Below are 22,500 nucleotides of genomic sequence, written 5' to 3'. Positions count from 1 at the left end.
GCAGTTTGCAGGAATGAATCCACTCCTCCCGTCAGGCCAGCGCTGCTGCAGAATGTGTTTGCTGCAGCTCAGGCTGCAGCAGTGGAGAAGCTACAAACTTTTACAAGTAAATTTTAAACAATATTTTAAATATCACCTTCTTGGAAGTAAACAAAGAAACATTATTTAGTTAATTTGTAATTAGTTCCACTGTTTCATTTAAAATAAAACCTTTTTTTTCATATTAAAAGAGGTACTTGCACCAGAAAATTGGTCAATAATACTTTGTCACATTTTGATGCCAGAATTTGCATCTAATTTTCTATTTTGTGAGCCTGATGACATAATTTCTACATATTAAATTGGTTATGATCGAGCAGTTATTACTTGAGAAGCCTATTTCTCACATTTACTTTAAGTAGAGCTACTTTTACCTGAGAACAAGTTTTGGTGAATTAATATTTCAATCAAAGGCAGTTGGATTAAATATTTAGGGCAGTTAGTCCCTTTTGCCCCCCCGTAGATCCGCCCCTGGGGTGAAGCCAACATTTGGTTGGCATCTGCAGAAATGTCTTAATTTTTCCACCTGAAGGGAGAAACCGTGTTTTGATGTGTTTGAACATCCGTCAGCGCCAGCCTGACCTCGGATCGACGCCGCGTTGAGCCAAACGTCAAAAAACTTCGCCCTGAAACAGAAATCCCAATCCTCCAGCTCGGATCCGCCACGCTTGTTCAGAATACAGAGGAGGACAGGAAAAGGTAAACACAGCACATCGCATTGGTTCCTGCATGCTCCACTGCGCCATTATGGCCGCCTGTTTACTCCAAACCTTCATCTAAACATGGGAAATGTGCTACATTCTGCCTGAGGTGAATGCAAAGAAGGTGAGCAAGTAATGTGGAAAACAAACAGCGTTCCTGGCTGATCTTCCTGCCCCTGAACACCCACACCATCTCCCCAGGCAGCAGAGATGCTCTCATTACATCCAGCTCACAATCTCCCAAAACACTCCACCTCTCCGCCGCCGCCGCCGCCGTCAGCAGCAGCAGGAACAAACTGCAGCCTGTCGGCTCAGAAACGCACAGAGAGGCCAGAACCGGCGGCTGCACTCAGGAATCAAACCAGCATCACTTCCTGGAAGAAAAACTCTGACTGCTGAGGATTAAAGTCAGAGCTTGAAATGATCTTCTTTTCTTTACTCTGCATATTCATCACTTTCTACAAAATGTTTGGGTCATTTTGGTTTTCATCAGGAATCATTATTTCAGATCAAGAATCGAGTCAAAAGTTTAAAACCAAAATAAAAGGAAACTGAAGGTGAAAAAGTTTTTAGAAACCAATTAAGTGTCAAAGTTGAATATTTATGACTCTTCTGTGATTTGGTCACCTTATTGCAATATGAACAATAAGGTTAGGGTTATCTATTGATCTACTGATCAACAGATCAATCAATAGATCAATAAAATACTTTCACATGACACAGGTGTCCAATATGTGGCCCAAGCACCATTTGTGGCCGCTATATGGATTTTGTGCGGTCCAACAGCAACAACAAAATGTATTCATATTTTAATATTTATGCCTTTTGTATTCTTTAAAGAAAAATGTAGAAAACAGAACAAAGAATTTAAATTAAATACAAAAACATTTTAAAAGGATGAAAAACTGAATGTGTTTTTGTTGCTGAGAACAGAAAATAAAAATCAATCGACTCCCGTAAAGAAACATCAAAATGAATCTGTTTCTCTTAAAGTGGCTAACCTTCAGAAGCTAACAGCTGCAGCTAATAGCTGAAGCTAACAGCTGCAGCTGACAGCTGCAGCCTGGATGTTCAGCAGGAAGTTCTGCGGCCTGATCCAACTGGATCAAAGAACGGGCCGCGAGTTTTTACCTCAACATGGAGGCAAGAACCCAAAGATCAGCTGATAAAAACCTGAAGAGATTCTGCATCATGTGACCAGCCCAGGCCAGGAGGCTTAGACCCGTTTCTGTCACATTTACAGATCCAGACCTTCTGACCCCAAACATCCCGCCTGAGCCTCGCGGCCTCCACTATCGCTCACACATCACAAACATTTTACCATGAAAATGGCCGATTTGAAAGATTCTGGATATCAGCAGAAAGTAGCAGCCGTCAGCAGCGTCAGACTGGATACGACTGTTTTAAATGAAAACTGCTGAGATGCAGGGCAGGTGGATCCGGGTTTTGATGATGATTGGTGGCAGCAGCAGCAGGTGGGGGAGGGGAAGGCTGCACATTAGATCACAGTGGTAGCAGCAGGAACGTTCAGGACAACGCAGGTAATCATAGCGTTTCTTCACATCACTTCCTGTCTCTGTCTCCACTTCCTGTCTCTGTCTCCAGTTCCTGTCTCTGTCTCCACTTCCTCCATCAAGTCCAACTGGGTCCCACCAAGTTCCAACATATCCCATCAAATCCGGGTCGGTACATGAGATCACCACTCACAATCAACTCGCAATAAAAATGTTTATATATAAAATATGACTTCCTGATTTAATGCCATGAAATTGGGCCTCTGTCTCTTTAAGAAGCACCTGCTCTTTCTGAAGCTCCGCCTCCAGGAAGTCATCCCAACATGAGCAGCAGCTCCTATAATGAGATCAGCAGTTCCACCAGATGTTTGCTAATTGCTGCTGTCTAGTCTGAAGGAGCTGCGCCTCGAAGGCGGGGCTTGGTCCATGGAGATGAAAGGATTTCTCACATGTGTATGAAAGAATCAAAGCAACACTACATGTTTGTTTTTTTACGATGTAAAGATAAAAAACGCTTTTTTGTGTGACTGCTTCTATAATGTTCTTCTCATTCTCCGAATCTTTTCTGTGATTTTCTCGCTGTGGTCTCAGCAGCTGCCAGTCAGGCGATCGGCGCCAGCAGGCCTGGTTGAGGCGGATCGGATCAGATGTCTGGGATGGAACTGGCAGCACGCAGGCCGTGGGGAAGCTAACGCTAATCGGCTCCAAACTGGGCCGAATCGGGCCCAACGGACCTCAGGTAGCCGATCGGCGCCAGAACAAGAAGACTGAACAGAGTCAGGAGGAAACACTAACAATTACTAATTATGTTTCAGGAAAAATGTTCTTTTCATTTCTATTTGAGTAAAAATGTTTAACCAAAAACTCCCCAGACTGGCTTGCAGTTTTTATTAAAGTTTCATCAGTTTTTTATTTGAAGAAAATGATTTGTAGACATCTTCTTGACTGATTTTATTTTTGTTAATTATGTAAATCATTGTTATTTTCACGCTTAAAATACCAACATTTCCACTTAACGTCATATAATGATGTAATGTTTAAATATCAAATGATGGATAATTTCATCAGTTACTCTGTACTTGAGAAAACTTTTTTTACCAAATAAATTTTTACTCTCAAGTAATTTCTGCTCATTTTTATTTTTTTTTTACTTGAGTAAAAATATGTTCAGGTAGTTTCACTCTCGAGTTGTTTGGTCAGATATTCAAATATTCCTTTAAAAATGTAGAAATTAATCATATATTTTTTAGTTTCTCTAAAATAAAAGAAAACTAATTTACTAGTAACTTTTCATCAAGATACTGGAGCTGAACTAGTTATGAAAAATACCTACAACATGTAAAAACTCTTTGCCTTTTTGATCAATATTAATTCATTTCTGACATAAGATCATTTTCTTGACAAACAATTATTGTTATATGATTTTGGTTAATTTCATTTTGCAGTGTTAACCATCTGGGCCAGATTCTGTTCAGAACCAGTCAGGCTGGGCTGAACCGAGCCGAGCTGATGTTCTGTTTCAGCATTAGAACTGACCAAAGGTGAGACCCGACAGTGCTGCAGCATCCTGCAGCATCCTGCAGCTTGCTGCATCATCAGCAGACGGAGCTCAGACCAAATGAAGAGTCAGGATGACAGGATTGATTCACGCAGCGCCGTTGAGGCGGGGCGGCCCGAAAGTCTGGGCCGGAAAACTGGGATTAATTCCTCATGCATGACTGCGTGTTTGTTAGATTCAATTATAAGGCCGAGCCAGAGGTCCGCAGAGGGTTAATGGACTGTCCTCACACTCGTCCCACAACTTGTTCTCCTCACCGGCAAAACAAAAGAAACACAAATCTGTTTTCAGAAGCCAGAAAGTAAAGAAAGAAAAAAAATCTCAACCTTTTCAGTCAGAAAGAGGCAGAAATAAAACCGTGGAGGTTCTGGAGTTTGAGCAGCTGAAGACACCAAACAGCCAGACGGGTTTGAATCCCGTCTGGCTGAATGTTTGAATGTCTGGAATAGCTTTGTGCTGCTGGCAGGTGGCGCTGACCTTTTCCTGGGCTGAAAGGTCATGTGATCAGACCAAGTCAGCGGCGCGGCGCAGCGATCACATGACCCCACAGGCAGCGGCGCTTCAGCAGCCGACCGTCAGGAGCCCGAGTCCGAGCTGCAGCAGGGGAGACGCAAACTACAACAAACTACAGACAACTACAACAAACTACAACAAACTACAGCAAACTACGGCAAACTTCAACAAACTACAGTAAGGAATTATCTTCTTTTCTCACGAAAAAATGTTAAAATTTCCCGACATCCAATGAAGAAGCTGCAGTTTTGGTTTGAGGAAAACATTTCTCATGTTTGGTGAATCCAGAGAAGCGAACGCAGCTTCAGCTCGAGAAACGATGAAGAGAAACAGTATTCCTTTCAAAATAAAAGCCTTTTTCTAGCAGCTGGAAGATGAGCAATAAGAGCGACGCAGAGCGAAGCCCCAGTGCAGCTGATTAGTGAGGAATATTGCAGGTAAAGCCTCAGCCTCTGTATTCTGATGGCTCTTTTAGCTCAACAAGAGCCTCAGACCACAAACGCTGCTCCTAATCCCAAATTCCTCTCCTTCTCCACAGTAATGAGCTCCTCTTCGACTCAAGAGTTGACAGAGGTAAAGCATTTAGCACGCTTGAATGAAGAGGAGAGAGAGACGGGGAGATGCAGGCCAAAAGAGAGAAATCCAGAGAGACGTGCATGAGGTAAGCTCTGCCTTTGGCGCGGCAACGCGGCGCTGCGGCGTCCAAACGCGGCGCTGCGGCGTCCAAACGCGGCGGCTCACTGTTGACAAAGAGACGCAGAGAAGAAGAATAAACTTCCCATAAAGCGAGATGCGTTTTCTCTGCCTGTCACAAACAACCCAACGTGTGCACCGTCGTTACATGGTGTGTGTGTGTGTTGTGTGTGTGTGTGTGTTGTGTGTGTGTGTGTTGTGTGTGTTTGCGTGGGCAGCAGTGTGTGCATGCTGCACTGAAATAATAACAAAAAGAAAAATAAATCATGGCTGATTCATTCCAAGACCCTGTGATGAGCGCCGCTCCCACAATAGAGACGGATGCTGCTGCAGCGTCTGCAGCAGCCGCGCCGTTTGCAGCAGCATCTGCAGCAGCATCTGCAGCATCTGAAGCAGCTGCAGCCATTGTGCTCCATCATCATGTCAAAGTCAGTCCTGTCATTCAGAATTATGAAAGTTGTTAAAGGGACGGATGATAAAATGTCTACATTCTGAAAATCAAATCATATTTAACATCTTTTGATGTTGGTACGTCCATCCAGGATGTTCTGAAATCAAAATCTTTAGTTTTTAGTGCTAATTTGGAAAAATATGAAAGAAATTTAGCAAAATTTGCGCTTATGTATGAGCTTACCTGCAACTTTACCACAATGTTACTACTGAATGAGTAATACTGCCCCCTGCAGGTGGGAAGCTAGTAATTAAACCCAATGTTTTGAACATTTGTGTGAAATATTTGTGGTAAATTTAATTATAAGTTAGCATGAAAAAGTGCAGAGATCTGCTGATTTTGCTTCAATTTGTGAAAATGCAAAAAACTGGAGGGCCTGATGGATGCACAACAAAATCTTACCAAGTATTTTTTGTTCCAACTTTAACGCAAATAGCTTGGAGACCTTTACAAGATGCAAATATAGGAGCTTCTTATTAATAAATAAAATTGATATTGAGGAAAATTTCATTTCTGTCAGTTGAACTTTTACTATTGACGTATAACAACCCCTTATATGTTGCTTAAGTTAATTTTAAGTTAATTTTGTTTTATTTCAAATGTACTGACATTATTTGTGACAGAACCATCCAAAATATTTATTTATTTTGTAGTTTTGATTGTGAAGCTCACAAACTGTTGTCTTCAGGTTTTATTTATGTCTTTCTAGAGTTGGAGGGCCACAAAAAAACAATGGCGGGACAGATTTGGCCCCGGGGCCTCCAGTTTGATGCAGTGCATTAAGAAGTGATGAAATAAAATTGACTAAACGTTGATGGAGGAGATTTCTCTCCACTAACGGAGACGATCATCGTCGCTACAAACCGATCAACAGGATGAACGTCCGGAACAATAACTCCAGCAGCAGCGCCGCCATTCCTCCTGAATGTTTCACATTCACAGCCAGCGTCGGTTCAGATGTGTCAAACGATGCGCCTGCCGCGCCGCGCAGAAAGGTCACAACAGGAAGTGGGAGATCAGAATTCCTTTGTGCAGAGCCGCGAGCGAGCTCCGTCTCCTGGATACCTTCGATTTGAGCCGGTGTCACTCTGGCAGGTTTATATCTGAGCTGCAGCTAAAGGAGCTGCAGAGAAAATTCACTCTGATCCTGATTACCAACGGCTAAAATCTTCACTGAAATCTTTTACTTCTTTAACATAATATCTACTGTGCAAAATAAACACAACAGACATGAAGATGCAGTAAAATGTCTCTGCTTCCACTTTAAACCTACTCACCAACTTGGCTCTCTAAGGATCATTGATTGATTGAAACAGTCATCAATAACTTCTTGAGTTTAAATTTGAGCCAACAGAGGAGGATGTTTTAGAGAAAGTATTAAAATAAAAAACAACAAATGTGTCACAATATTCAGAGGAAGAGGAAAGTTCTTTCTTTGGGCGGTTTGGTTGCAAGATGCTAAATCTGTTTTGAAGCAGTTTCTAAACCGATTCGTTCCCCAGTAACCAACCATTCTGTGAACTATGGATAGTAGATAGATAGTACTAGAAGTGGTAATATATAGAGGCATATCTACCTTAAACTCCCAAGAAAATTCCCTAGCATTAGCACTGGAGAGGCTAACGACTAGCATACCAGCATGCTAGTTGTTAAGCTAGAATGTACTCTAGAACAAAATGTACTTGATTAAAAAAATATGTAATCTCACAGAATACCTGTGGCTGTGTAGACATGCTAGGTATTAGCCTCGCTAATGCTAACACAATAAAGTAATATTGGGGTCTACCACAGAAGCTAACAGCAACAATTTTCAATATTTGGGGTTCAGCCAATCAGAAGAAAGGAAAATAAAGGCTTTTCTTTGCAAACAGCAGCCAATAACGTGTCAGAGAGCAAGGCATGGTGGTCGGTCAGATTCCAAAGATTAAGACAAGGAGTCGTAATCTTGACTTAATGTTGCACCAAATCAGAGCGACAGAAAAAAGTTTAAGGCGAGTGATGTTCACTGATTCACACACACTCTTCATGCTCAGTGTTGAGCACGGTGGAGGTTCTATGATGCTGCACAGCATCATAAACACTTTATGGAAAGCAAAACATTTTAAAGGAAAATCTCTGCCTAACTGGGTTTCCCAGATGAATAAAGATCCAAAAATGATTTTTAAACTGTCTAAACGATCAATTTTTTCTTCACTGAGGAAACTGCAATCAAAATATGAATAATTTTGACAGAAAATGGTAAAACTGCTGCAGGTGAGACCTGCTGGATGGTGTGTCCTCTTTCTGTCTCCGTCTGGCCGCGCCCCGCTGCTGCAGCAGCTGCAACCTGCCACAGGTACGCCTGGCCTGCTGCAGCCACGTCTTGCTGCAGCCGTGTCTTGCTGCAGCCACGCCCTGCTGCAGCCGCGTCTTGCTGCAGCCGCGTCTTGCTGCAGCCGCGTCCTGCCACAGGTATGGCTGGCCTGATGAAGCTGCGCCGCACGGTCGTGATACATCACCGCCTCCACCGCCGTGTCAGCCTTAGACAAGCGCTCCTGAGCCCCAGCGCCGAGGAGACATTCATCATCATGACAGCGCACACACACACACACACACACACACACACACACACACACACACACACACACACACACACACACTGAGCGGGATAAAACAATGTGGCAGCTGGCGATGCGTGAAGACGACTCCATTGCTCCATATATCACACACTCTTCACGTTTCCCAGCTAAATAACAACATTATGAACAAAAACATCAGAGAAATTAAGTTTTTTTTCGTGATTCTTTTTCCTTTGAGCTTCACACCAGAAGTCCAGATCCAACCTGTCCATGTTGGACCTTCACCGCTCCTCTTCCTCATTTTCACTCTGCTCTCTGTTTTCCCTCCGCCGTGTCGCCTTCATCCTCTGGCTAACGTCTATCAAACACTTCAATTTCATTTTTGTGTTTTAATTGCTGATTAACCAATCCTGGGTTTGATAAACTATAAACTGTCACAGACCTTACAGATCTGACTGTTACAGCGAGAAATGATCATTTCTATTGATTTATAGTTGTGTAAATGGCCTAATTGATATTTTACTGCACATTTTTACTAGATAACTCTGTTACTGGAATATGAAGAATTCAATGTTGATCTTTCCAGCCTGGATTCTCCTGGTTTAGAGAATCATGTTTGGTCATTTCATCTGGATTTGGTTTGATTCGGATCCCAGCCTCAGTCTCCTGAAACGCTGCAGCAAACGGCTAATTTTGGACTTCCTGTGATCTTCCTCATGAACTTTCCTCCACAGTGACATTCAGGCCAAGGTCTGCATAACAATGTGAAATTTAAAATGAATGAATTATCAGCTGTATTAAGCTTCAGAGGTGTTTAAAGCCCAGCAGATATTTCTCATGAGAACCTCGTGTTGTCCGCCACAGGAGCCTTTCAGCTGTTGGCTTCGTGATTTGTGTCCTCTCATCCTTGGCCGTGGGTCAGGGAGGCGCAGTGTGTGTGTGTGTGTGTGTGTGTGTGTGTGTGTGTGTGTGTGTGTGTGTGTGTGTGTGTGTGTGTGAGGGTCATAAAGACAATCCGGGGTGAGCGTTACATTTGGCTCGCCTGTGGAAATCCCAGCTTGTTTTCACTCTGGGGGAACGTTTACAGTGGTTCTCTGGTTTCTCCTGGCCAGACGGACATTTTGTTTCCTCTGAAGGTTGCAGCTCCTGCGACGGGACCCTGAGGAACCTCGCAGCTCAGTAACACAGGGAGGTGAAGGGTCGCATGTTTCCCAGACGGACCCCAGCCTCAGTTTTGCACTTGCAGTAGGAGTGGAAAGTCCAGGCCAGAGGTCCTGCTACAGTTTCCGCCAAACTCTGTTTCTCTGCTTCCAAAAAAACTGGGAAAAAACGTGCAAAAGTCTTCAGTCAGCCCTGATTCTTCACATCTTCCTACAAAAAACCTAACAGTCCCTTTCGGATGTCTTCCCACCCGACACTCTGGTAGACTCGGTTTGATTAGGAACCAAAACTGCAAAATTTGATACATTTTCATCTGCTTTGAGCAGCCTGTTCCCCTCCAGGCCTGTGGGGGCGCTGCACCAGGAACCACTGAAGGAAACGACACAAAAACCTCTGAAGACGCTGAGACCAACTTCCTTCTTCACCAGATGGAAACAAGATGGAGGCAGAGTTTAGCAGTTGGAGCATTTCAAAACAACCAGAAGCCATTTCTCCTGCTAGCGCTAAGCTAGCAGGTTTGTTTTGGTCGTATTTACCCAGAATGCCCTGCACGGTGGTTCACTTCCTGCTTTTGGAGAGGAGTCCAGTCTGCTTGGCTTTAACCCAGGCATTCAGGTAAACTGAAAATTAATAGAGACGATGATGATGAAGATCTTTTTCAGCTTGGATGACGATCGATGAAAGATTCTTGATTATTATTAATCGAAAGATTATTGCCACTGAAAAACAATGTGAAATGCCAGAATTTGTTTTTGTTCTGTGATCTAAATCTTTTTCAGTAACGATGCGATGAATGTCCCTCACTAACTGAAGGACAGAACACAGAACCAATCTGGATTTTAGGTTCTTCATTTCGAGGCCGACTTTAGAAAACATGCAGCCGAACGCAGAGCAACGCGTTCTGCTGTCATGCTGCAACAGGAAGTGGAAGCCTGGGAGGAGAGCGGCTCCACGCAGGAGAAAGGAAAGCATCTGGCATGAAAAGCAGCTCTAAAACAGAGAGGTTAAACACAATAATGCAAAGAAGTATGTCAGAAGATTACCAGGAGCACCTCTCAGCAGTGAAAAGCCTCGGTGGAGTGGCGTGTTCACATAAATACAAAGTGTCATTTCCATAAGCGCTATCTGGTTAAACCTGTCCGCCTCCTCGCCGGCTGGGTAAGAGGGCACAGATAGGCCTGTCTAATTCCAGCGACACGCATTATTTAGAAATCCTTCACTTTCCCTCAGACGCGGCCAGCAGCCGCTGATGCAAAACACATCAACGAGACGAAGAGGAGGAGGAAGAGGAAGGCGGCCCCCGCCGGGCCCGCGGCGTGAGAGACGGTGACACTGATTAATGAGAAAGCGTCTCGTCACAAGAGCTTCTGGGTAATAGACTACACGGCGAGTCAATGGAGGCGACTCGGAGGAGCAGAGTGGACCGGGCCTTTCATCCCGGAATAATACGGCAAGGGATGCAGTTTTGTTTCAGGAAACAAACGGAAAACACAGCTGGAAATTTTATCTCCCATCCTCTAATTACAGCAGCTCACTGATCCACAGCAGGCAGCACGACTCGCCACAAACAGGAAGTCACTCGACCCAAACATCAAGACACAGGCTGGGGAATAAAGAGGTTCATCAGCCAATAGTCTGCGCTCTTCTGATTTAAATATTAAACTGGCTCTGATCAGCTTTCCCAGAAAGAAAAAGGTTTTCCTGCAGCTTCTTTGATCGCTGCTTTGAGTCTGACAGAAAATGAAGGGATTACAAGATTATTCCCATTTCTGCTTCAAAGCGCATGTCGCCAACCTTCATCTGATCCTTACTGGACCCAGACAGAACCAGCGGACCCGGAGCCGGCTGCTGCATGCAGATACTGATGGCTTTCACCAACAGATCAGTCCGATCGATCGCCGATCAGAGCCAAGAACAAGTCAAATCAGATGCTTTATCTCTCATATTTAACATCAGATAATGATCCGAAATCTAAAAGCCAGATGAACCGATCACTGGCCAATACTGATCAATGACCTGACTGCCCATTTTTAACTCTTGACATTTATTCTGCAGGTTTTTAATCGAGCTCTTAGTTTGAAATCCAACAGAAAAAGGAAACTGTTGTTGAAATAAGAGATAAATAAAATCACCGATCAGAACCAATCGAGAAAAATTGATTGGATCAACTGGTTTATCTCTGGTATTGAACAAGTAATAATATTGCAACCAGTCCAATGAATCCAATGAATCAATCCAACATTAAATAAACTTCTAGATAAAACAGACACCATCACCGACCTCTGACCTGCCAATACAGATTTATATCTCAAACATTAACAGTCCGATCACCAATCAGATCCAATCCCTGCAAATGAACCAATCCAACACATTACAGATGGATGTAATTATTACATAATGCAACAAATGTTCAAATATCAGCATGCATGCCTCCATAAAATGAAATAGCATCATTACTTTGCGCACCATGACTCAACAATATTCTCCTAATTGCTCCCATTTATGTCCATTTGGAGGCAAATAGAGCCATCACAGCTGCATTAATCCTGATGTATTCCATATCTTATCTATCATCAGTGACTTTTAATGAGTTTTTATTCCTCCCGCCCCAACTTATTGGAAGAACGAATGAAATTAAAAAGAATAACTGGAACCCGGTGAGGGTTCCTCTCTGCTGGGAAATAAAGGAGGATGATCCGTCAGCAAACAGAAAGCATGAGCGGGACACGCGGGACATGCGGGACACGCGGGACACATGACCGACATGTCGGGAAGAAAAGCCGCCTTTGTCCCTGAGCTGCAAACGAACCAGTTTAACCAATTACAGCAAAATGCAATTAGCGGACACGGGATAGGGCGCATTCCTGCGTCCACACACACACACACACACACACACACACACACACACACACACACACACACACACACACACACACACACACACACACACACACACACACACACACACACACACACCAAGTGTCCAAAGTGAGGACAGAAACACGCAGCCAGGGCGTCAACGCGCGCATGTGACACATCTCCACTTCTGCGCTTTTTCTGATTTGATTTCCTCCAGCAGCAGCGGGGCGGCAGCGCGCAGACCGCGGGCTTCCTGCGCCCCTCCGCCGGCTGCAGCGTCCCGAACGCGCCGCTCCAAACCGGAGGAGGAGGCGGTGATGACGGTGATGGCGGATGTTGTGCATGTCGGCGCAGCGGATCGGATCGGAGGCTCATAAAGGCGGCGGCGTTAATTCTTCATTATGGCGTTCAGTCATCAGCATCCGGGCTGCCGCGGACCGCGAGCCGCTGTCGCTCCGCACATCCACACCGACCACTGATCCGGACCGGCCGTTCATTCTGACCCGATTCAACATCTCCACACCGGACAGCCGCAAAAATACAAATAAAAATCAGAAGGGCGGCAGAAAGAGCCGAGAATAACTTACATTCTGTCTCCAGGGACGAGCAGGCGGCTCTCCACCATCATATCGGGCAGAAAATCCAGGTTGTAGGCTGAAGTCATGCTGCCTGCCTGGCCGGTGTCTGCCGCGGTGTGCGCGCCTCCCTCCGGCTGTCCGTGTGTGTGAGAGCGCCTCCCCGGGAAGAAAGGAGCGTCGCTCTGCCCGAACTGCGCCTGGGCGCGGAGACGGAGAGGGACAGGTGCAAGAGCCGAGGCCTCCCTAAAGGCGGTGCAGCCTCCAGCAGTTGTCACATTCTCCCCCCTCCCTCTGCCTCTGCCTCTTTGGGTCCCGGTTCGGGTCCGGTCGCTGCTGCTGGTTCCGATCCGCCCGTCCTGGATGGTGAAGCCGCTCTGCAGCAGCGCAGCGAGCGGAGCTGGAGGAACGGATCCGGCTGGGAGGCGTGGCGCCGCAGCTCCTTAAATAGACTCGGCGCTGCGCGGAAAGTATTCACACCCCTCAACTTTCACAGTCACTACCGCACTGGCTGCCCAGGGAGAAACTGAAAAGTGTGGCGTGTCCTTTCTCTGGAGACGTATTTCCTTTCCGGATGATTGCATCACTTCCTGTAGTGCAGCAGTGAGTCCAGGCAGGGCCGGAAAAACACATCAGCATTTCATATCAGTGGATTTTAACAACTATTGATCGGTTATTTGTTCTAAATATCTGAAAAAAACCCAAACAAACGAACTGGTGGCAGAACCTTCAGGTTTTATTCTCAGGTTGTGGAAACCAGGAACTGCTGCTGCACAACAGGCGGTTGCTAGGTAACTGATGAGTCGCTAGTCGATTCCAATTTAGCTAACCAGCTAACTAACTAACTAGCTAACTAGCTAACTAGCTAACACCTTTCCTCCGCCTACATCTCCCAGAATGCTGTGCGGTTTTGGATCACAGTTCAGTGAAATTATTGATGTATCATTTATTGATTGGTTCCATGGAGAACAACCAGCATCATATAAACCAGTTATCTCCAAATAACAGAACGAAAACCACCTGAACATGAAACCGCTTCACTGAAGCATGGTAGAGGCAGCATCATGCTGTGGGCAGGCTCTTTATCCCATCTGACTGAGCTCCAACCCTTTAGAGATCCAGTTTCATTATGATTATTTATAAAATAAAAACCTGTATAAAAATGTAAAGACTGTTGTAAATTATACCAAACACATAATTTACAAATATTAGCAGAAATTCCTTCAGAAACAACGTCTGAATTGATCAACATGACATCCATACATGGTAGGATCACTGAGTGTTGCTTTTGCAGGGTTACAGGCGTTCAACACTAAAACATAAAGTTTTCTGATATGTTGCTCCATATTTTTGCCTGCTGCTCACGGCTTCATTTAAATGTGAGACTTGGTCTGCAGCTACTTGATCTCCATGTCCAGTCAATAATCTGTCAACAAATCAATTGTTAGTTTAATAGATTCTTGCTCCAAATAACAGCCAATTACATGAGCCGCTCTGAGCCTCACGCCGCGCTGCACAATCACCATTCAGAGCGAGCAAACAGTTGGAGCAGAATATCGCCGCAGTAAAAGCACAGCCAGTTAGGTGATTCACACTCAGATGAGTTGACCAAATTTGGAGAGGTGCAATTACACATGGGGATAGCTTTGTAATAATCATCCTGCCCATAATTTGCTGACAGTATTTGGTGCTGTGTTAATTGTGTGGGCCCAGAACGGCTCCCTGTGGAAGCGGATGGGCCCTGAACGCACCGCGGCGCCGCAGCAACTCCTGGTCGCCCCTCTTCCCTCGCTGCCTGCAAGAAGCAGAAGAATGGGAGGCCCTCCAGTGAAATAATGAGCCTCTCATACGAAGGAAGGCGGCTCTCTGGGGAAGAGGACGAGTATCTGGGTCAATGTGGGGAAAATGTGCTCAGTCTGCACACGCAGAGCAGCTTCTCTGTGTGGAGTGGGCGGGGCTTGGAGAGTCCACCTGACGCCGTCCCGCGGCGGAGACCACCGGACGTTACATAACCCGATCACATGCTTCACACGCCAATCGAACGCAGGCATCGCCGGAGGTAACGGCAACGGAGAGGCGCCGCTCACGCCTCCAGTTTCTGCCCTTCAGGGCTTCTGTAGTGCCCAGAGCAAATTACATTTAAAACAGTCATTTACCTGCCAAGAAACGCTGGATACTCCACAAATCTTTCTGTCAACACATCGCACTGAAATTACTCTGCAGCAAAGGAGCAGGCCTCTTTTGAGAAGTGATGACAGCGTGTTCCTGCTGAAAATAACCTGAAATCCACAGAAACAACAATAAGCATGACAGGAAGCGGATAAAGCAGTAGGTTAAACTAATTCAGCCGTGTCATCGCTGTTATCGCTGCGCCGCTGTCAGATAGGAAGAATTATTTATCTCCTCCCACAGATTCACTTCATCTTGCATTAGTTGTAACTCAAGAAGACAGAACTCATCTGCCAGACGCAGATAATGTTGCTCCTCTACAAGCCGAAACTCACATTAGATCTAGAAACCCAAACACATCAGACGACCAGCTGGAGACCAAAGTCTGAACACACTTCACACCTGCTCTGGAAAAGCTGCCAAATATACATCATCGTCTTCCTTCTTTCCACTCTTCAACCAATTCAAAATGAATGGTGCTTCCGGATTGGCTGCATTGCCAACATTAGCCATTAGCTCATCAACTAGCATGGCGACAATACAGTCCAGCTTCCAAGATGCAGTTTCCTTAAAACGACGCAAAATTAGGACCATTAGAAAAACTGAGGGGAAAAACTTTTGACAATGTTTGAAACTTTCTATAAAATTTCTGAGATTATCTGAGTTTCTGGTAGAAATTTACTCCATTTTTAAATCTGGACCAGTTCTAATGAACCATCAGACCTTAAAGTGCTGACAGATTTCCTGCAAATAATTTTGTGTTACGTTCCACAGAAAAATACGCAAAAACTCCAGCGGGAGACACACACACATACAGCATGTGTGTGTGTGGGTGTGTGTGTGTGTGTGTGTGTGCATGTGTGTGTGTGTGTGTGTTTCTGCAGTGTGTGTGTGTGTGTGTGTGTGTGTGTGTGTGTGCGCGCGCCCTGGACTCAGGAAAACCTGCATAACCTGCGAGCAGTCGCCGCCCAGCTCCAGGTTCTGAATCGCTCATATCCGTCTGGTAAACAATCAAGCAATCAAATCTCCTCATTTGCTTCTCATTCTAAACAAATCCTTCCCTCCTGTTCGCCAAACAAAACCTTCCATCCATTAATAAAACATGATGATGCTGCTTTTACAGCGAGCTGCTTCTGGAGAGAAAAACTGGCCTGTTTTTAACATGCAACCTGCACAGCTGGAGGTGAGTCTTGTTTGTTCGCTTGTTCCACGTGTTTCTGGTCCTTGGAGATAATTAGCCTTTAATGGTGCTGAAATACCCAGAGAACAAAGGAGGAAATCAAAGGAAACGGGACGAGCTGACGCCACAAAAGGCAGGTTGAGTCTGAGTTTTACTGGTCAGATCCAGTCAACTCGTCTGAAACGAGCCGTTCTTTATCGCTGCTGCTTCTCCTGGCCTATCACTCCATCTCCCAGCCTGAGGCCTGGTGTTTCCACATGCCGCTCATGGCAAGGTCTGCTCTGCCATCGCTGCTCTCTCTCCGTCTAGTTATTTCTATCTTTTCTCCCCTTCGTCTCTCCATCACCTCGGGCCGAGGTGGGGGCTCAGCTGCCCGAACAATACAAATCGATCACTTAGAGAGGAGTAGGAGGAGATAAGAGGGAAACAATGAAGCTGGGCCAAAAATAGCCGCTCTGACACAGAAAATTAGAACAATGAAGGGGGAGAAAGTGAAAAGCATCATCTCCGAGTCCTGCTTGGATCTCAGGGAAGGAGCGGATGGTGCCAAAGCTTTTCACACGTGAATATTTAATGAGCGGCTCATGAATAATTCAGAGCAGCAAGCAGCTGCGTTTGAGCCTAAGTGGACATGTGAGGAGCCGGATCCAGACAGAGCCGACCGCTGCCGCTCATCCAATGGACGGCCAGCTGACTGAGGGCCGTCCAGGCGGCGGCGCGGCGCGCGGGGGGCGGCGGCGGGCGGCGCGACGCGCGGGGCGGCCCCAGCCTCACTGACAGCTGACTCTCCCTCCATCACACCGACCTCACATCTCACCCAGATTTTATCCTCTCCTGGATGCTGGACGCGTCTGTGCCTCATGTGTTATTGGCCGCGCTCGGCTCCGGTCAGGACATTGCGTTCCAGTTAACACGGATCCCTGCTCCACCTGTGGCGCTGCAGCCTCCTCCAGAAATGCTCGCTGACCTGTTTTGCACAAATTCTGACACCACATCGACTCGGATCGCAGCTGCACTGATGAAGCAGCTTTCCTTTTATCTGAACCCAGGAGTCTCTGAATCAGGACAGACTTCCTGATTCAGCTTCAGCTGACACACATTCAGGTTTCAGTCGGGTTTGCCTTTGGCTAGTTTGGGTTTCTGGATGTGAAGAGTTGATTTTCTGCAACTTTAGTGTAAACAAGTGTTGCAACTTGCATTGTGTGCTCACTGAAAGCGTGAGCTAAACTGATGCAAACAAGACTCCAACTTGAACTCAATTTAAAGATTTTAATTGGTTTACACACAGAAATACAACCAAGACCCATCCAACCCATTAGCATTATTAGCATCTAATATTTATTCCTTCTTTATGTCATTATTGGATTTTTGTTTCACAGAGAAGCAGAAAAAACTGTCAAATAATTAGTTAAAATAATTCAGGTTACTCCTTCCTGTAGTATGCTAACTACTCAGCTACAGGGTTGAAGCTAACGCTCCACACTAAGCTAACAGCAACTAGCTTAACTTCTCTTACAATTGAAATATTCAGCTTGGTAAATAACTGGATCGCAGTTACAGTGGACAAATGTCTGAAAATTTATGGTGCTTCTGCGTTTAAGGACTCCAAAACTCACAATAATCATCTGTAGATATTAGCATTAGCACGCTAATATTATAAATCATCTTACATTAGCAATAACATGCTAATATGTTAGCATGCTCGTTCAGACCACCATTAGAAAGACATCCAACCTCTGATTGCTTCTTTTACTACAGAATATGAACCACAGCATAAGAAGAGATGATTTTCATCATGTTAGCAATCACTTTATTGTTCAACAAAGAACCAAAAACGCTGCAATATAAATACTTTACATAAGAAAAGTAGGAGTTAATCTAAAATCATTCATACCCCATGGTAAAATATTAATCCAAGTTATTGATCACATTGTCAATGCAGATTTTGAAGAACTGCCTCATCTGCAACAAGTTTTACCTAATTATTTAATGCATTCGGGTTCTATTTCTGATGTTTGCTTCACGCAGCATAAAAAATTTTACACGGCAGTAAAGTCATTAAGAAACTACAAATAAGTTGTTTCACTGCTTAAACAGCAGAAGCCCCCAAGAAACAACTTCTAAATAAAAATGTTAAAATAGCAGAAGTTCATTTTCCCACTAGCTGGGTTGACGCTTCGTCTCCTTTGATCCCAAAGCAAGAACAGATTATTGCTTTTTAATAACTTACACAACACACACACACACACACACACACACACGCACTCACACACGCATGCACGCACGCACGCACGCACGCGCATCGGCATCATGCAGAGGTCCGCTGGCAGCTGGTTTTAACGGAGCGTACCGGACCGGACTGGACAGCACTCAGCTCCACTCATGAAGAAACGGCCTCAACAAAAACTCTGCTGCTGGGAGAAACTGAACAGGATGATCTCTTAGTTAGTTAAAAAATCACTTTCTGGTTTCTTGAAGATGGATTTGCTCTCTTGGACCTTTAGTCCAAATCAACCAACAGATCAATGTTCCTCTTCCACTGTTTGAAATAATAAAGCTTTACCATTTATGTCCAACCACATGACTAATGACAGTGTTTGGTTTAGAAAGCAATAAAACTGAAGAATGTTCTCTTGTTGAAATGCATTGGCTGCAATCTTTCAAGCACATTAGTCAAAAAACTAACGGAAAGTTTGCACACGATGCAGGTTTAACCTGCAGCCACCGGCTTACACCTTCATATGGAGCTTCACATGGAGCTTCACATGGAGCTTCACATGGAGTTTCATTCACATGGAGCTTCACATGGAGCTTCACATGGAGTTTCACATGGAGCTTCACATGGAGCTTCACATGGAGCTTCACATGGAGCTTCACATGGAGTTTCATTCACATGGAGCTTCACATGGAGCTCCTGGCTTCACTTCAGCTCTCTGTTGCTGGCAGAGACGAATAAAAGTGAAAAGTTTCTGGTCTGGATCCAGTTTTCATATTTTCTACTGGTCTGAGTTCAGAGTTTGGATGTTAGTTTGCATTATCTGCCCACTTTCAACCACCAGGCTGTTTGAAACACAGTTAAAGATGTTGCCCAATGCAGCATGACGCTGCCACCACCGTGTTTGACAGCCCTTTGCAGCTGCAGCACGCTCGGCTGCACAGCAGCTGGACCGGATTAACTACCAAGACTAACAAAGTTACAAAAACTGAAACTGAGAAAACATTTTTGTGAACTAAAATAAAAACAAGTGGGGAAAAACTAAAACTGGAACTATGTTGTGTGTTTATGAAGCTGAAACATAAAGAAAGTCCAGAATGGTTTTGTGTTATGAATGTATTTTTTAGCCTTTCCAACTGATGTGAAATTGATTTTTGATTCTCAAACCAGCAGGTTCCATCAGCTGTAGACAAAACTTGCAAAATGGCGACAGCAAAAGTTGGGAGAAAACACCAATCAGTCAGTTTAACAATAATTTAATAATTCTTCTGAAAGCATATCTTCTGTTTGGTTCACTAACCAACACAACTCTAATCCTCTGAACGTTATTTTTATCCATCTTTGACTCGTCCATGTGTGTTTGGTGGAAGAACTGGTCAAATCCAGTGTGTGTGTGTAGGTGTGTGTGTATGTGTTTATTAGAGAAAATGGTGTCTGGTTTGCATTTAGCTTTGATGAGTGAAAGGAAATCAGTGGCTTCAGGTAAACCTGGACCTGCAGACGCTCCGTGACGTCCGACATCGTTCTGAATTACGCCGCCAAGCCGCTCCAGGTTTTACTCTCTGCACTGATTTGTCCTCTCAATGCAAATAATGGAGTATGGATGGATGCAGCGCGGCCACTCAGAGCGCCGTCCGCTCCACCTGCGGCGCAGCCGAGCGTGCTGCAGCTGTAATTGGCCATCGCATCGATGACAGAGAAAGCTCATCCATTCATCACGTCTCCCTCCTCTCTCTCTCTCTCGGCCCGCTGCTGCCAACCTGGACCAGTCCCCCCTCCTCCTCCTCTGCTCCTCTTCCTCATTAAAGTGGGACCCAGGCAGTAGCGGTCACTGCCTCTCATTTATTTTCATTTGAAACTGGTGCAGCTCCACTGATCCTCTGGGGCTGCTGGAGAGAGGAGGATGGTGTCATTCTGATAACAGCCAACACACACACACCCACACACACACACACACACACCCACACACACACATACACACACACACACACACACACACACACACACACACACACACACACACACACACACACACACACACGCCGTAATGCAATGCCTTGTGCGTGTGGACGGGACACACACAGTCCCAAACACAAAGGCGTGTCTGCCTGTGAGTAGATGCACTTTCACACCCATTTCAATTCATTTCACGCACATATTCACACATTTCATGTACCTGCGAAGCGCCGCGACGCGCCGCGCTCCTCCTCGTCTTCCAGACGCCCCCGCCCAACAGCATGCTTCTGACTTGATTGTGTGATTTTTGAGACACTGATGATAGTGGGGTGTGAATCAGCGGCCGGTTAACCTGCACCTATTGTCAGCTGAATGATTGCCTGTATTGATCTGTTGCGTGTGTCTGCAGGGGGCTTCCTGCAGGAGTGTGTCCGTGCATTTTATTAGACGCCCCGGCGGAGCGGCCCTGCCTGACACTCGCCTGATTGAAAAGGGGCGAGGCAGATTAAATCGCCGTGGCGACGGCGTGCGCCCGGCGGGCGTTTCGAAGCCTCACGGCTCTGACCCACCAGACTGAACCGAAAGAGGACGAAGAACGGGACCGTTACACAGGGACGGGTCACCGACCCAAACACACTGGAAAAACTGGGCGGAGACCAGAGGCTCATCCGTCTCCCTGCTGCACTTCACATTCCCAACGTTGAAGGAGTTTCTCCACAAAACTCACTGACTTCAAATCACGGAAAATCCAGCTTCTTCCCAGCAGGGGCGGATCTAAAAGGGGGCGATAGAGGGGCCGAGTCTCGACCCTAAAACTAAACTCTCTGTTTTATGTGCAGAATATTAATTCACCAAACATTGTTCTCAATTGTACGTCTCAGGTAAAAATACTTCATATTTTTGAGGTAGCTGTCCAAGAATTTACTCAAATTTTTACAAAAGAAAAATAAACTGTGAATGTTTTTGTACTAATAATAATAACACTTTACCTAATATTTATAAATTATGCCAAGCAGGCAGAAAGTGAAGTGAAAATTCTGGTATTTTAAAGACTGAAATGTGAAAAATGATAAAATTACAAATGAAAATGAAAATTACATTTTTAATCAAAATTGATCCGTTTTCTTTCAAAACACTAAAAAGATTTTTAGTGTTTTGCGACTTTTTGTTGTCTCAAAATTACACCAATGTGAAAATATGTTGCTTGTGTTTTCAGTTTAAGTTTAATTTCAAATGTCTGGGCAAAATATCATAATTATAATATTTAAACAGCTTTTATCAGATGATTTTATCAATATGTTCTTCCACAACTGAGAGGATATTTATAATTTAGATGTGATCCAACATGCTGAACATGAATGCAAAACCAAGATGGCTTCCACTCAGAGATGAAACTAAAGATTAAAAAATCCATTTTCAGTTTTCAGTTGATTTTTTTGCAAAAAACAAAAACTACTGATTGTGTTAACATTTTTGTAGATTAAAATCTACATAATTATTTAATGGAGACAAAAACAATTAGTCGTTATAATAATGAATTAACTTGGAATAATTTATATCCCGAATGAGAAAGTGTCTGCTGCTTTATGAGAGTTTAAAGAATATTAGATAGAGGGGAAAAATCTGTTTTTTTACACAAATCATAAAAGCCTCTCATTTAACTGCTCAGTATTAAACTGTTCTGTGTTTTATAGATTCATGAGGAGGTGCAGAAACCTGGAATTGTATATTTTAATGTATTTTATAGTTTAGTCCTGTGCTGATTTGTATTATTTCTTATATTTAATGTCCAACTCTAAACTGAAATGGTGAACCTGTATCGATCGGGTGTCTGTTGCGTGTTTTCAGGAACAGAAAAACCTAAAAGCTGAACTTTCCTGCCAGATGCTGCAGAAATAATCCAACGCTCGTCCTGCTCTGACGTCGCCTCCGTCTCAGCCTGCCACTCACCTGCAGGAACGTTGTTCCCACAGGCTAAACGTGCGGAAACGTTCCCCCCTCGCCTCTCGCTCCACCAACCGCTGGATGCAGAAAGTCACATTTTTCATCTGGAAATTGCAAATGAAGGGCATGCCTCAAAAGCAGTTTCATTTGTCACCCAATGAAGCATTCAGCGATTCAGTCAGTAAATTATGGTGCAATAAATTACTACCTGCAAACATCAATGAAATATGTTGACTCGTTGCAAAACAAGTCAACCTCAGCACGACTGTTTTTCATGATCAGGTGCGCAGCAGCCGCTCGATTCTAATCTTTTATGCAACAGGAGGGGGAGTCGGCACAAAGTGGGACCGCTGGAGTTCCACCAGTTAAATTTATCCGTAATAGGAACTTTAAAAATAAAAAATGCAACACTGG

The 22,500-nt window shown here is 44.6% G+C and overlaps 1 protein-coding gene across 17 annotated transcripts in view; it reads right to left on the bottom strand.

The window, feature by feature from the left end:
- celf2 (cugbp, Elav-like family member 2) overlaps window positions 1-22,500 on the bottom strand; it is a 207,809-nt gene that overhangs the window by 113,876 nt on the left and 71,433 nt on the right. For 2 of the 17 annotated variants that reach the window (XM_055020773.1, XM_055020776.1), the window contains exon 1: window positions 12,635-13,340. The exons of 13 other annotated variants lie outside the window; for them this stretch is intronic. In XM_055020773.1, the coding sequence (XP_054876748.1) occupies window positions 12,635-12,711 (77 nt within the window). In that variant the 5' untranslated portion in view covers window positions 12,712-13,340. Of the gene's footprint in view, window positions 1-12,634; window positions 13,341-22,500 lie in introns of those variants that run through there. 2 more of the 17 variants (XM_055020775.1, XM_055020785.1) reach the window with 2 other exon arrangements.

This window comes from Poeciliopsis prolifica, unplaced genomic scaffold (assembly GCF_027474105.1).
Source record: "Poeciliopsis prolifica strain line A6 unplaced genomic scaffold, Auburn_PproV2 SCAFFOLD070, whole genome shotgun sequence".
NCBI classification, from domain to species: Eukaryota; Metazoa; Chordata; class Actinopteri; order Cyprinodontiformes; family Poeciliidae; genus Poeciliopsis; species Poeciliopsis prolifica.
This window is presented reverse-complemented; position numbering and strand designations above follow the sequence as displayed.